Source organism: Stegostoma tigrinum, chromosome 9 (genome assembly GCF_030684315.1).
Source record: "Stegostoma tigrinum isolate sSteTig4 chromosome 9, sSteTig4.hap1, whole genome shotgun sequence".
Taxonomy (NCBI): Eukaryota; Metazoa; Chordata; class Chondrichthyes; order Orectolobiformes; family Stegostomatidae; genus Stegostoma; species Stegostoma tigrinum.
In genome coordinates, this window is record NC_081362.1 from 8968410 (window position 1) to 8982836 (window position 14427).

General features: G+C 42.0%; 1 protein-coding gene across 2 annotated transcripts in view; it reads right to left on the bottom strand.

Annotated features, from left to right (window-relative positions):
- The window catches only part of LOC125454822 (1-phosphatidylinositol 4,5-bisphosphate phosphodiesterase beta-1), a 690999-nt gene that overhangs the window by 254316 nt on the left and 422256 nt on the right, over window positions 1-14427 (bottom strand). For both annotated transcript variants that reach the window (XM_059648337.1, XM_059648338.1), the window contains exon 4: window positions 4933-5073. In XM_059648337.1, the coding sequence (XP_059504320.1) occupies window positions 4933-5073 (141 nt within the window). The remainder of the gene's footprint in view (window positions 1-4932; window positions 5074-14427) is intronic.

Sequence of the window (14427 nt, forward strand, 5' to 3'; positions counted from 1 at the left end):
TATCCAATGCTAAATGCTTTTGCAGAGGCTGTATATTTTTACAATCCTTATCAGATCATTTTCTAAATCAACCTATTCAGAGATGCTACTGAATATGGTCTGCATCAGCTGGGACTTGTATCTCCTGGCCTAAAGCTAGGGATACGACCACCATATCACAAGAGCCCTTTTCACAATCAATTTTAAGTGTTTAAGGTTACATTAGCTCACTAACACTGATAGTTTGCTTACTTATCAATACTCCTGCCCAGAGGATGGACAAGAGGTTAATGAAGACCAAGGTTTTATTCTGCTTTCTTCATCTTAATAGAAGGAAAAATTAAGAATTGGCTTGCTTTTTTGAAATCAATGACATAAATTATTGTATAATGATGATATTTATGATCCGTTAAAGCCAATTTATTGAGTCAGGGTGCAATATTCTATTCCAGAAACCCAGTTGAAGAAGTATATATCTGGAGCCAATCTTTATAAACTTTTATAAGAATTTGTTTAGACAGTGACAGATTAGAGGTAAGCACCTTCTAACTAAACAGGGCAACGTCTATTTTTAGGGAGAGTTAATGGCCACCATCTGCCTACAATTAAATATAATTAGGATGCAATTAACGTGACGCTTTGTACTGGAAATGCATTAGCCAATTCTCATTAGCCCAGTAAACAGAGGCAGAGAGAGTCTTGTGTCATTAACAGGTCCACCTTGTAGTTTAGTGAGAATGTGTTCTTATTGCCAAATTTACACATTTCCTGGTAGCGTCGATGATTCGTCTGTTCAATCCCTCAAGGGTGCAGTAGAAAGAGGGCTAATGACGCTGGCAATTGGTTGCATCCTTGTCTGAGTCAGATGGTTGCTGAAGCCCCATCTCACAGCCCTCCCGATTTGAGTACACAACCTTGACTCGCACAGTCAGGCAGCACCTAAAGAGAACTGAAAGAGCTGTGGATGCTATAAATCAGGAACAAAAACAAAGTTGCTGGAAAAGCTCAGCAGGTCTGGCAGCATCTGTGAAGGAGAAAACAGAGTTAATGTTTTGGGTCCACAGACCCTTCCTCAGAACTCCTAAAGAGTACTTCTCTGACCAGAGGTGCTGTCTTTCGACCATTGGCTTACTGGCCCTCACTTAGATTTAGGAGCTCCCACGGCATCAATGTGCATAAGTACTTTGCAGCCAACAGCTACCTTTGAAACAGAAGCTGAAAACAGATGATGGTGTGGTGGATGACAGTCAGGAGGATAAAAGCAAGCTCTAGAAAATTCACAGGTAGACCAGTATAAAGGACAGCCAAATGGCAGATGCAGTTTAAGGTGGAGGGATGATAGATTTAAGACAGATGTCAGAGGCAGGTTCTTTACTCAGAGAGTGGTAAGGGCATGGAATGCCCTGCCTGCCAATGTAGTTAACTCAGCCACATAAGGGGCATTTAAACAGTCCTTGGATAAGCATATGGATAATGATGGGATAATGTAGGGGAAGGGGCTTAGATTAGTTCACAGGTCAGCGCAACATCAAGGGCCGAAGGGCCTGCTCTGCGCTGTATTGTTCTATGTTCTATGTTCTGTGTGAGCAAAGCGACATATTTTAAAAGGAAGAAGGCAAACAAACTAAGCAGTAAAATTTGAAAGGCGTTTGAAGAACAGAAAGACCTGACGGTTTGCACAAATAAATATTTAAAACAGGCAGGATAAATTGTTAAAGCTGTTTAAAATCGTGGGACATTTAGCTTTATAAATGCATCTTCGAATAAATCCCAAGGCATGTAGGGTCATACAGCACAGAAGCAGACCCTTCAGTCCAACTTGTCCACGCCGACCAGATATCCTAAATTAATCTAGTCCCATTCACCAGCATTTGTCCCATACCCCTCTAAACCCCTCCTATCCACGTACCCATCCAGATGCCTGTTAAATGTTGTAATTGTACCAGCCTCCACCACTTCCTCTGGCAGCTCATTCCATACATGCACCGTCCTCTGTGTGAAAAAGCTGTCCCTTAGGTTCCTTTTTAAATCTTGCCCATCTGGTTTTGGACTCCCCTAGCCTGGGGAAAAGACCTCAGTTGATCACCGTATCCATTCCGTCATGAGTTTACAAACCTCTATAAGGTCACCCCTCAACCTCGGACGCTCCAAGGAAAATAGCCCTGGCCTATTCAGCCTCTCCCTATGGCTCACACCCTCCAATCCTGGCAACATCCTTGTAAATCTTTTCTGAACTCTTCTTAAGGTTCACAGCATCTCCGCACAGCTGGGAACGTATGTAAGTATATTTTTCAATTTATTTTTATTGTATCTATGGCATTACACTTTAACAATGAGGACACTTTCCAGACAGGGTAGCTCTGATAGTGTAAAGTTCTGGACTGAGAATGTTAAATGTGCACTGATATGAGACAGACTCCTGCACGGTGGCATAAAAAAGAAATTCATAAAACTATATTACCCTGTATAATTTGTGTTTTGCTGAAATCAGTGTGAATGGAGTTAAAACCATTACTGGTATAAATCACCACTGACATTGTTCCAGAGAATTGCCTCCAGCCGTTCTTTCTAAGAACGCTGCAGCAAGATTTGTTTATTTCCTTTCCCAGCAGACATTCCGACTGTAACCACCAAACCTGTCCACAAGAGGTCATGGAAAAACCTAGAGATGCAACTGTTCTGACTGAATAAAACCAAGAGTGTGGCTAAACTGTTCCCTGCAAGAGAGAGCCAGGACACTGTCGGTGCTGGAAATTTGAAATGCAAACAGACAACGCGAGAAGCACCGGGCAGGTCAGGCAGAGAAGGAAGTGATCAATTTGAAGCGCCAACTCTTGGTTCTGTCTCCAAAGTTGCTGCCCGACCAGCTAAAATATTTCCAGCTTTGTTTTTATCTCTACAACACGCAGGCTGTGAACAACACAGTGCTGACACGCAATTCGTTTTGTCAAACACATGGGCTGTTTGCAGGATGGATTGGAGTTCAACTCAAACCTTCAGCTCTTTTTATCAACCGTGTTGCAATAGAGGCTAGAATATAAAGGCAGGTCGGTGTCCAGTTTCCTATCACACCTCTGAGTGAGTACCTGGCAGCACATTACTGGAGGAATATGGTTGCACTGGTGAGGGTGCAGAGGAGAATTACCAGGAGGTTGCTGAGCTGGAGATTCTCAATTATGAAAAGAGACTGGAGAGGTTTTTCCCTCAGAGCAGAGGAGATTGAGAGGGACATGACTGAGATGCACAAACTTATGAGGGGCACAGATACAGTAGACAAGAAGAGGCTGTTCCTCTTGATGGATGGGACAGGTTTAAGGTTAAGGGCAGAAAATTTCGAGGAGATGTCAGAAAAATAATTTTCACCCAGAATGTGGTGGGTGTCTGGAACTTACAGCTTGTAAGGATGGTCGAGGCAGAAAAGCTCTTAACATGGAAGAAGTATTTAGATGTGCTCTTGTGCCGCCAAGGTCGACAAGATAATGGGCTAAGTGCTGGTAAATACAACTAAATAGTTGGACATTTTTGACACGTGTGGACTCTACAGCTTTCGATCTCAGCGGGGCTAGGATTCAGGTCAAATGCCCATCCTTCCAATTCAATTAATTAGTCACAATCAGATTAAGATAGAAGCAGAAATATCATAAACAAACTTTAAAATACATTTATTTCAAAGTTTATGATATTTTTGCTTCTATCTTAAAAAATATATTTACTTTAAAGATACCCCATCAAAATGGAGAAATTTGTTTTCCAGGGACAGTGAGGATGTTTCGAAATAATTGTGACACTACATCACTGAACAAAACACAGTTTCATGTTGTTTGGCTTGGTATAATTTTTTGAGGGTTTTTACAATGGGAAAAGTGGGCCTTTCTGTCCTTTCGCTGATTGCCTGTTTTAGGGATTGCCGTAAGGAGGGACCTGACAAGTACACTCTCAGGGCATACACAGAATTAGTGATGCAAAGTTCTGAATCTCCACGTTACTCTGCACATGTGTAGACTCCCATAGTCACTATCAGTTTTAGCGCAGGAGTGACAATGAACATTGCTCGCTTATCCTCCTGTACAATTGCAAAATCCACGCTATTGAATTAGCTTACCTGGTTGGTTCCCTTTGTTGGCTAGTGTGGAACCAGGGGTCATAATCTCTGATTAGGGGATTGGATGTTTAAAACAGATGAGGAGGAATTTCTTCTCTCTGAGGTTAGTCAATCTTGAGAATTCTTTACCACAGAAGGCTGTTTTTTTTTCCCCAGTCTGGAGCCTCCGGGCAAGTTAAGCCCCTAATAACCAAATATGCTACAGATCCACAAGCAGTCAGATGAATTCCTCATTGGTTTACACCTGTTCCAATGTCATTTGCCTGGAAAATAAAATCACATTCTTTCCGCATAGAGGGTCCAATCTTCAGTGGCAGGATCACAGTGGGCTGTTAAGGCTGGCTAGTTAAGAATATTCAAGGTTGAGACAGAGTGACTTTTAATCAGTAAGGGAATCAAGGGTTACAGGGAAAAGGCAGGAGAGTGGAGTTATGGATTATCAGATCAGCCATGATCTCACTGAACGGCAGAATGAACTCAATGAGCTAAATGGCCTGCTTGTGCTTCTACATCTTACGGTCTTCTTGGGTAGTGCATTCTGGATTAAAACAACTACGTTGCCCAGTCAAAACAAAAAGGAGAATAATTATGGAAAATAAGAGCAGGAAATGATTCACAGTTGCTATCTTCTTTATTTTGAAACTAAAAGGACATCTCAGGTTTGAAACTAGCTTGGGACGATCAGAAGCTAAGTATGTGGTCTGTTAATTCACTTTGAGGCAATATTGACCATGGCATTTCCAAGTACTGAGCAGCTGGTCAAAAGTTACAAGATAAAACTCTCAGGAAACTGGGGTTCTGAACACATTTGACTACAATGGAGCAGGGGGACGTGGGAATACACCAGGTACCTTTGCAATGTCTTCCTGGAAGGCCATGAAGTTGAGATAGGAAATATTGACCAAATCTGGTCCATAAACCACAGTGACCATCCTGCTCTCCAGGCGACCTCCTTGATTTCCAACATCCAACAACTCTCGGAGCTTGGCATCCTGTGTAAGAAGAAATAAAGTGAGCGGTTAACCCAATGTATCTCCTTTACTCCATTTTCAGAAAATCATTATTCAGAAGCAGATAGGGATGTTCAAAATTGTTATCCTGCAAACTTTGTTTTAACTGACACTCTTGACAAACTGGCAAAACATTACATACCTCAAATACTACAAAGTTTACTGTATTATTCTGTCCAATTATTATAGTTTTTAAATGTATTTATCTCAATGTAGAAATAGTTATTTCATGTGACCATTCGATTGAACATTCACAGCTGATGCAATTTCACGTCAATTTCTCGCCAGCGCCATGACCTACCATGATGTCTGAACAATCAGTTGAGGGCATGAGTGAGAAAGCTCTCTCACAGTAAGGTTTATTTCAGGCAAAGCTGCATTACTATTTAAGTGATTTATGCTATAAATAAAGTATAACAGCAATGTGTATAATCCCTGCATTATGTTTGTATTAGTTCATGAGTGTTTTTTACATTGATTCTGTCGATGTCTTGATTATTCGGAATATTTGATCAAACAGCACACTCCTGGCCCCATTGGTGCTGATTAATAAAAGGTTTTCTGAATCATTTACAGGGGCTTGACTTATCATCTTAATATTGGCACATGTTTCTTAAAATTCATGGAAGTTTATTCCTTCAAAGAAAACCTCATCTTTTTCTGCTTATCAATGCTAGAGATGTCAATGCTGAGGGATATAGCACACTCTTCTTCTGATGTGAGCATCCAGTCATTCTTGCATCAAATGCACACAAAAGCTATTTTTCTCTTTCTTAACAACACAAATGTGACTCCACAGAGAAAGAACACCCCCTACTACTTCTGTAAGTATAGTCAAACTGCAAAGTGCTCACCTATTCAATCTTTCTCAACAAAACTGCCAGCTTGGGATCATTTTATGTTGGAACTCTGCATAGCTTTGTACTGGCAATGGAACTGAGATTTCACAAATTTCAAATCTGTTTATAAAGGACTCTTTCAGTCAGGAAATCAAGGAAACCTTTATTCAACCATTTCTTTGTCAGACTTACAACCAGATCTCTCTGGTATAGGGACCAGGAACCGTTCTGTTACATTAAGGCTAAATTCTTTCATGGGATGTAGAAATCACTGGCAAGGCCAGCATTTGTTGCCTGTCCCTAAATGCCTTCAAATTGAAAAACTCATCAGAGGGCATTGGGAGTTAACTATGTCATTTTGGATCTGGAATAGAAGGATAAATCAGGTAAGGATGGCAGATTTTCATGCATTAGTGATTCAGATGGCTGCTTGATGATTTGACTTGATTTATTGTTGTACCATGTACCGAAATACAGTGGAAAGATTTGTTCTGCATGCAGTATGGGGAGATCGTAACAAATAAGAATGGAGAGATCTTCGGATGCTTAGACCGAGTGAGGCATACAAGGTCACAGCTGCACAGGAGGTGATAGACATTATTCGTAATTTTTACAGAATTAGAATTCAGGTTTAAAAGTGTGGAACAGTTGTAAGGTTTTTTGAAATTCATTCACAGGATGTGGACATCACTGGCTCTGCCAGCATTTATTCCCATCCCTAATTGTCCAGAGGGCAGTTTCAAGAATCAACCACATTAGTGAGAGTCTGGAGTCACACATAGACCAGGCCAGGTCAGATGGCAGCTTCTTTTCCTGAAGGGCATTAACAAACCAGATGGGTTTTTCCCGACAACTGATAATGGGTTCACGGTCATCGTTAGGCTCTTAATTCCAGATTTTGTAGCAAATTCAAATTCCACCATCAGCCGTGACAGGATTCGAAACCAGATCCCCAGGATATTATCTGGGTCTCTGGATAAATAGTATACAGATCATACCATGAGGCCAACGTCTCCCCAAATGTGAGAAAAAGTTCTGCTGTGGTGAGCTCACAAAGAGTTGCCCAGCAATGGCACTTTCTTGAATTCCCTATGACAGTGATAGTCATGATTATATTCCAAATTTATTTGTCAAACTTAAACCGCACTGACTGCAGGATTTGATCCCATGATCCAAGAATCATAGAATCCCTACATGGTGGAAGTAAGCAATTTGGCCCATCCAGTCAACACTGAACAGCATCCCACCCAGACCCATCCACAGACCCCTATCCTATCCCTGTAACCCTGCATTGCCCATGGCTAACCTACCTAACCTACACATCCATGGGCACTATGGGGAATTTAGTGTGGCCAATCCACCTAACCTGCACATCTTCAGGCTGTGGGAGGAAACCCATGCAGACATGGAGAGAACGTGCAAATTCCACACAGACAGTCACCTGAGGGTGGAATCCAACCCAGGTCCCTGGCACTACAAGGCAATGATGCTAATCAGTGAGCCACTGTGCCACCCCAGGAGTACCAGCCTGGTTTCCAATTTACAAGCCCAGTAACATGAGCACTGTGACACTCACTCCATGCACTTGGATCAAGTTCGTAACTCTGTTTGGACAAAATATTATCCAATACCCAATCTGTCTCGTTTGCTGGATTCCATGTCACTGCTCAAAGAAGTGAGAGTACTGATGTCCTATTTAGTGTTCAAGCTCCTTGGGATGGTTTACTACATAAGGTAATAATATCAACGCAAACTGTTGTTGCGAGTTAATATTTATGTCTCAACCGATAGAAACTAGGTCAGAAATCACACAGCACTAGGTTATAGTCCAGCAGTTTTATTTCACCTGATGTAGGGGCTATCTTCCAAAAGCTTGTGTTTTCATATAAACCTGTTGGACTATAACCTGGTGTCGTGTGATTTCTGACCTTGCCCAACCCAGTCCAACAGCGGCACCTCCACAACACTGACAGAAACACCTACTGGGTTAACTAAGACAGTAGGAACTGCAGATGCTGGAGAATCTGAGGTAACAAGGTGTCGAGCTGGATGAACACAGCAGGATAAGCAGCATCAGAGGAGCAGGAAAGCTGACGTTTCAGGAAGAAGGGTCTAGGCCCAAAACGTCAGCCTTCTTGCTCCTATGTTGCTGCTTGGCGTGCTGCGTTGATCCAGCTCCACACCTTGTTATCACTGGATTAACTGGTCATTTTTTTAAATTGTTGTTTGCGAAAATCAGCCACCGTTCACTTACAAACAAAAATCATGCTTCAAAAAGTAATTATTTGCTTCCAAAAACGCTTTTGGATGATCCAAGGGCATTAAAGACACACAATGTGTTTAGAAAATCCTCCTTGTCTTTGGACAGACCTGGTGACCACACTAATATAAATTTAGAGTCATGTCTTCCCAGACAAATGGGCAGAAACTTGCTCATATGAGAATATCCTGCACTGCATAAGGTTATGCTGCAACCCCTCAAGAAAAATGATTCAAGGAAACATTAGTCATGTACAACCTTCCAACCAAAACAAAGAAAAATATATTCTGAAATACTTTGTGTCTTTCCAGAGTTCAGGTTTCAAATCTTTAGTCAAAGCCAAAATAAAAATCGAAAATAAATCAAACTTCTCTGCTTTCTCAACAGATGCTGCCTGACCTCCTCAGTCTTTCCAACATCTTACTTTTTTATTTTGTTTTAGATTGCCTGTGTTTGGCTTCTGATGTTTTCTATCTACATTGCAGGGAGTGATGACACTGCAACATACTCGAAAGGTATGCTGTGTACGACATTGCGAGTAATGTGCTTTAGAACATTCTTAGGTTGCAAAAGATGCTGGATAAATTCACACCTGCCTTTCTTTTTAACTGCTGCTTTCACGGAAGAAGGGCTGGTGAGCTCAGTTGGCTGGATGGCAATGCAGAGCAATGCCAACCATCTGAAGTTATGTCAAGGACTTTCCTTCACTCCCTCACCCCTCACCAGAGGTGTGTTGGCCCTCAGGATAAACCACCATCAATTGTATGTCTCTAATGATAGAGGCCTGGTAGGACTATGGCCAATTTGCCCTTTATATTTATTTTAATCATCCTGTTCAGACATATTATAACAAACCTCTCAGGGCAGATGTGATCTGAACCTAGGACCTTCCAGTCTAAAGGTAAGGACACTACCATTGCACCACAGCAGCCCCTCTATCAGAAAGGATGAGCTGCAGTGATGGCAGGATTTGAACCTGCATGGGGAGACAACAATAGATTTTAAATCGATCACCATAACCACTCAGTCATAGCTTCTTTGACCAGGTTTTCATTTGGTCACCTGTTTTTAAGGTTCAACTCCAAATTTTTGTTTCAACAATATTCTTGTGAACCACTTTGCAATTTTTACAATGTCAGAAGGTGCTATATGAATTGTTGTTGTCAGTACTTGGATGTTGCTTCAGCATCTCAAAGGTAAAGCACACAGCAGACTTGCTTCGACATGGTGCAATGTCTAATGTTGTTGCCTCTACTTAATTAACTTCAGAAATATCTCTTACAAAAATTGCCACTCATTAGCTGTGTATGCTTCACATGCTGAACTCAGGAAAAACCCATCTGTGCAATTACTGGGTTAAAAAGGCTGATTTGCTGTGCGAGAGGCAACTGAGATCAAGATTTCATCAATTAGAAAGCTGGTGTCATCAAACGTTACCAATCAAACTTGTTGAACTCTATGTCTAAAACTTTGTGGATTAATCCAGGAGAGTTCTGACTTTGGAGAAATCCCTCAAATCCAATGCAGGGACAAAGCCCAACAAAATTTCTGTAATTTAAGGTGAGCAACCAGAAAAGTGTCAAGGCAGACAGTGGGGTTTTACCAAGTGTAAAATGCTACATCGAAGGGGTGTGTGGAGCACTCAAATACTGGAATCAAATAGAGTTTGGGGCACCACTTCCTGCTGAAGTTAACTCAAGGTGGAGGGGGTCCATTCAATGATCAGACCTTGCTGGTGCCTCAATGCATGTAAATATAGTCTTGCATGTCTAACAGGTGCCTTTGGTTTGTTGGGATGAGTCAAACTCAAGTATTTTGTTTGTTGATTGACATGCTCCTGTATAGAACCAAACTGCATTTGGGACACTGCATATGAAGGTCGTTCTATGATAATGCCTGCTTCGTTACCGCGAATTGGCTGTAATGTGATTGATGAACAGTGGATGCTGTTTGGATAATGCAAACTTTCTGCTATGCTGTAGAGCGATTTTCTGCGGGGATCTCCCTACAATGTGAGTTTCGAGAGCACGAGGTCACACAAGAACACAGCTGTTATGTTATAGGAGGTCAACCTGCAGATAAAGAGACTTTTTTGCGAGTAAAGCATGGTTTTTGAAATGAAAAGGGAAGGGGCTTGGGGTTGCTGCCGCCAAGGTACGTGGGAAAAGATCACTGTCTGAGGTCCTCCTGCTGGAGTTAATGGGGTCCGTTCAGTTATCAGAACCAATACCGCCGCACCCCAGCCACCCCTCACCACCGGTGCTGCAATGCATGTGAGTATAGTCCAATACAAGTAGGAGATGCATTTGGTTTGTTTGTTGGTTAGAGTCAAACTCCAATGTTCGTTTGTTTCCTTGATATGCCACTGCACAGAACCAAACTACACTGGTGACCATGTATCGACGTAAAGATATTCTTACAGCTTTAGAATAGAGGAGGGCTGTTGCAGTCTTCTACTTTACCCTGCGCTTTTCACAGCCCTGTGAAAAATGGTGTTGGAGATCAATATTTTGCAAGTTAACTGTGCCTACTTCTAATTTATTTCACATGTTCTTTCCATTGGCCCAGCAATGGCTTTCAGCCAGCTTTGTACATCAAAGGAAAGGGAAATCTTGACACGGGACTTAAAAGAAACATTATTTTTATTGTTTTACACAAAGTTGACATTGCTGGAGGAGTCAGCATTTATTTTGTCCATTCTCAGTTGTCCTTAACTGAGTCACAGGGCACATTGAGAGTCAATCACATTTCTAGGCCACAGCAGGTAATGATGGTTGATTCTCTTCCCTAAAGGGCGTTAGTGAACTGAACGGTTCTTCTGGCAATTTACAATGGTTTTGTAGTCACCAGTAAATGAGCACAACAACCTTTTAAGAATGGGACCAACTCCAGCAACGTGGGTCCTTCCCCGGATGCCTGGCAGTGGCGAGTCATTGAGTGATACAGTGGGACTAGGCTTCAAAAGGATAGATACCACAGGGGCAGAGTACATAGTTAACGAGTGGGTTTGGTGAAACGCAGCTGGAAGTTCTCATTAGGCCTCATAGAGTGAAACCTTCAGTGAAATTCAATGAGAGGGCTCTTTGATGGCACAGTGAGTGTCCCTAGCCCTGGACCTGGCGTGTCCGGGTTCCAGTCCCAACTGCTCCAGAGGCATATAATAACATTTCTGAACAGGTATAATTAGAACAATAGGTGAAATATTTAGAAAAAGAGAAACTCTGCGAGACCAATGCTTAGCCAAAAGAAGTTAGGATTCAAGGCCACAAATTCTGAACAACAAGAGAATTTAGAGAGGGGCAATGAGTGTGAAGTGGCCTTGTTTGAAATAAAAGTACAGCACCCCATTTCATCCTCACAGAACCATATCTGTTTCCCCTCTTGCACAAAAGAACAACAATGAGAAAGATTTAAAAAGGGCATGTGGGGCAACTTTTTTTTAACACAGATAGTAGCTCGTGTGTGGGATGAACTGCCAGAGAAAATGGCAGATATGGGCACAGTTACAATATTTAAAAGATAAGTTTGTGAAGAGGAAGAATTTGGCAGGATATGGGCCAAGCACAGGGAGGTGGGACTAATTTAGTTTGGGAACATGGTCGGCATGGACTTGTCGGGCCAAAGGCTCTGTTTCTGTGCTGTATGACTCTGATTTGTTCTGAGGACCGGTCTCCTTAATTGCCTCACATATGAGCTGGCTTGGAAAAAGTCCCCACTGACTGACTACCTTCTCTGCCTCCAACAGTGTGGGCTGAAGGGCCCGTTCCTGTCTTGTACAGGTTCTACATTCTACTGCAATGAATTACTAATCAATCCTGATCAAATCAAACAAATTCCTCCCTTTTTAACTCTTTAATTTGTGTCCATCACACAAAACACCCTTCTATCCACTGACTCCGTCTATATTTCCCGCTGCCTCAGGAAAGCAACCCACCTAATTAAAGACCCTTCCCTCTGTGGATATACTCTCTTCCACCCTCTTCCATCAGGCAGAAGATACAAATATTTGAAAACATGTACTAACAGATTCAAGAACAGCTTCTTCCCTGCTGTTATCAGACTTATGGACGGACCTCTCAAATATTAGAGTTGGTCTCCCTCTGCACTTTCTTTGTAGATGTACCACTATATTCTGTACTCTGTTCTATTACTCTGATGTGCTTATGTAAGGTAATGATTTGCCTGGATAGCACACAAACAATACTTTTCACTGCGTCTCAGTACATTTGACAAAATCAAATCAAATCGAATTCTCTCTGTGTTAATAAAAATTCTAAACAGTTTGCAAGCCATGAGCATCACATTGCTATTTTCATGCAGTGAAGTGGTCACAAATTGAGCTTTAATTGTTATATGCCGTTTCCATTTCATCCTATCCTCATAACTTTGTATTCACAGTTTGTTCCCATTTCCATTAAACGAATAACTTAAAGCATCTACAGCTTATCAACAAATAAAACGTCCAAGCCAACACCAGAAAACAGCTAAATAAAATCCAAAAGAAGTGAAGATGCTGGAAAACAGAAGCTGCTGGAAAAGCTCGGCAGGTCTGGCAGCACCTGTGTAGCAGAAAATCAGTTAATGTTTTGGGTCTGGTGACCCTTCCTCAGAACTGAACTGAGGAAGGGTCACTGGACCTGAAATATTAGCTCTGATTTTTTTCTTCACTGATGCTGCCAGATCTGCTGAGTTTTTTCAGCAACTTCTGTTTTTGTACCAGAAAACAGCTCAGAAATTGAACTGGTGGAATTTCAAGATATGGATGAAAGGCAGAAGCTTTATTCTTTGCTCAGCATAGGCCACTGACACACAAAGGATTGCTTGGCTTTAGCTTTCTTTTTCAGCGCTTTGAAGAGGACTCCGCTGTGCTAATAAATCAACACAAGTCAGATCTCTCCTTTAACTTCAGACAGCAGACACAGAGAAATATAAGGCTCATCACGGTTCTTGTCAACTCCAATTTTACTTTGAAACAGCCTGGCCCTGTGAAACCATCCCTTTTAATTATGTGTCTTAAGGTTGGGGATAAGCAGGCTAAATCAGTCTGAATCAGACAGCAATAGAAATTGCTGTAGAATTTACAGGGTTGGGGGGGAGGTCTGATCAAAGTCTTCAAGATATTAACTGGAAAAGACAGGGTGAATAAAGAAAAACTACTTCCAGTGGTTGGAGATTCTAGAACCAGGCAGTATTGCCTAAGAATCAGGGCTGAGCCGATCAGGAGAGATAAAAACCAAAAGAACTGCGGATGCTGTAAACCAGGAACAAAAACAGAAGTTGCTGGAAAAGCTCAACAGGTCTGGCAGCATCTGTGAAGGAGAAAACAGAGTTAACGTGGCAGGGTCCACTGACCCTTTCTCAGAACAGGGAGAGATGTTAGGGGTGTAAGGTGGTACGGTTTGGAATCTTCCACAAATGATGGTGCAGGATTAGAGATAGATAATTTTTTTTTGGTGATGCAGAAGCATTAAGGGATATGGAGGTCGGCCACAAATCAGGTTTGATCACATTAATTAGCTCGAAAGGCTGAATGGCCTATTCCTGGTCAAGTAAGACACTCAGCAGTGCTTTGGAGCAGCCCTTGTTGAGAGAACACAAACCCAGTGATTGTTCAAGTATCAACTGTTTCTGGAATATCCGTGTCTATTAAACTGATGAGCGATGGGCTGATGTGTATAAGCAATTTGTGCTCATGTTGTGCTTTTATTTACACACCATGAGCACCTTAGCGACCCCACTGTTTGCAAAAATAAAGCTAAATTTACCATAGTCCTACAGGCCGCTCCCACCTTGCAGAGAGGCGACTGGTGATGGCACCACACTTCAGACAAGCAGGGAGAATGTGTAAATGGATCTTTTTAAGGTTGAGAAGATATAACAACTGGTGTGCCATAGAGATAATGGGAACTGCAGATGCTGGAGAATCCGAGATAACACAGTGTGGAGCTGGATGAACACAGCAGGCCAAGCAGCATCTTAGGAGCACAAAAGCTGACCTTTCGGGGGATGAAGGGTCCAGGCCCGAAACGTCAGCTTTTGTGCTCCTCAGATGCTGCTTGGCCTGCTGTGTTCATCCAGCTCCACACTGTGTTATTTCTGATAAATTAACCCACGTCCACCCAGCCCAGACTTAGCTATTCTTTTATAAAATCTCCAATGCAGCTTTAATTAGGTTGGAAGGGATGCCCAGCTCCTAATGGGATGTGGGCACTGATGTTGGATAGACTATTTATGGGT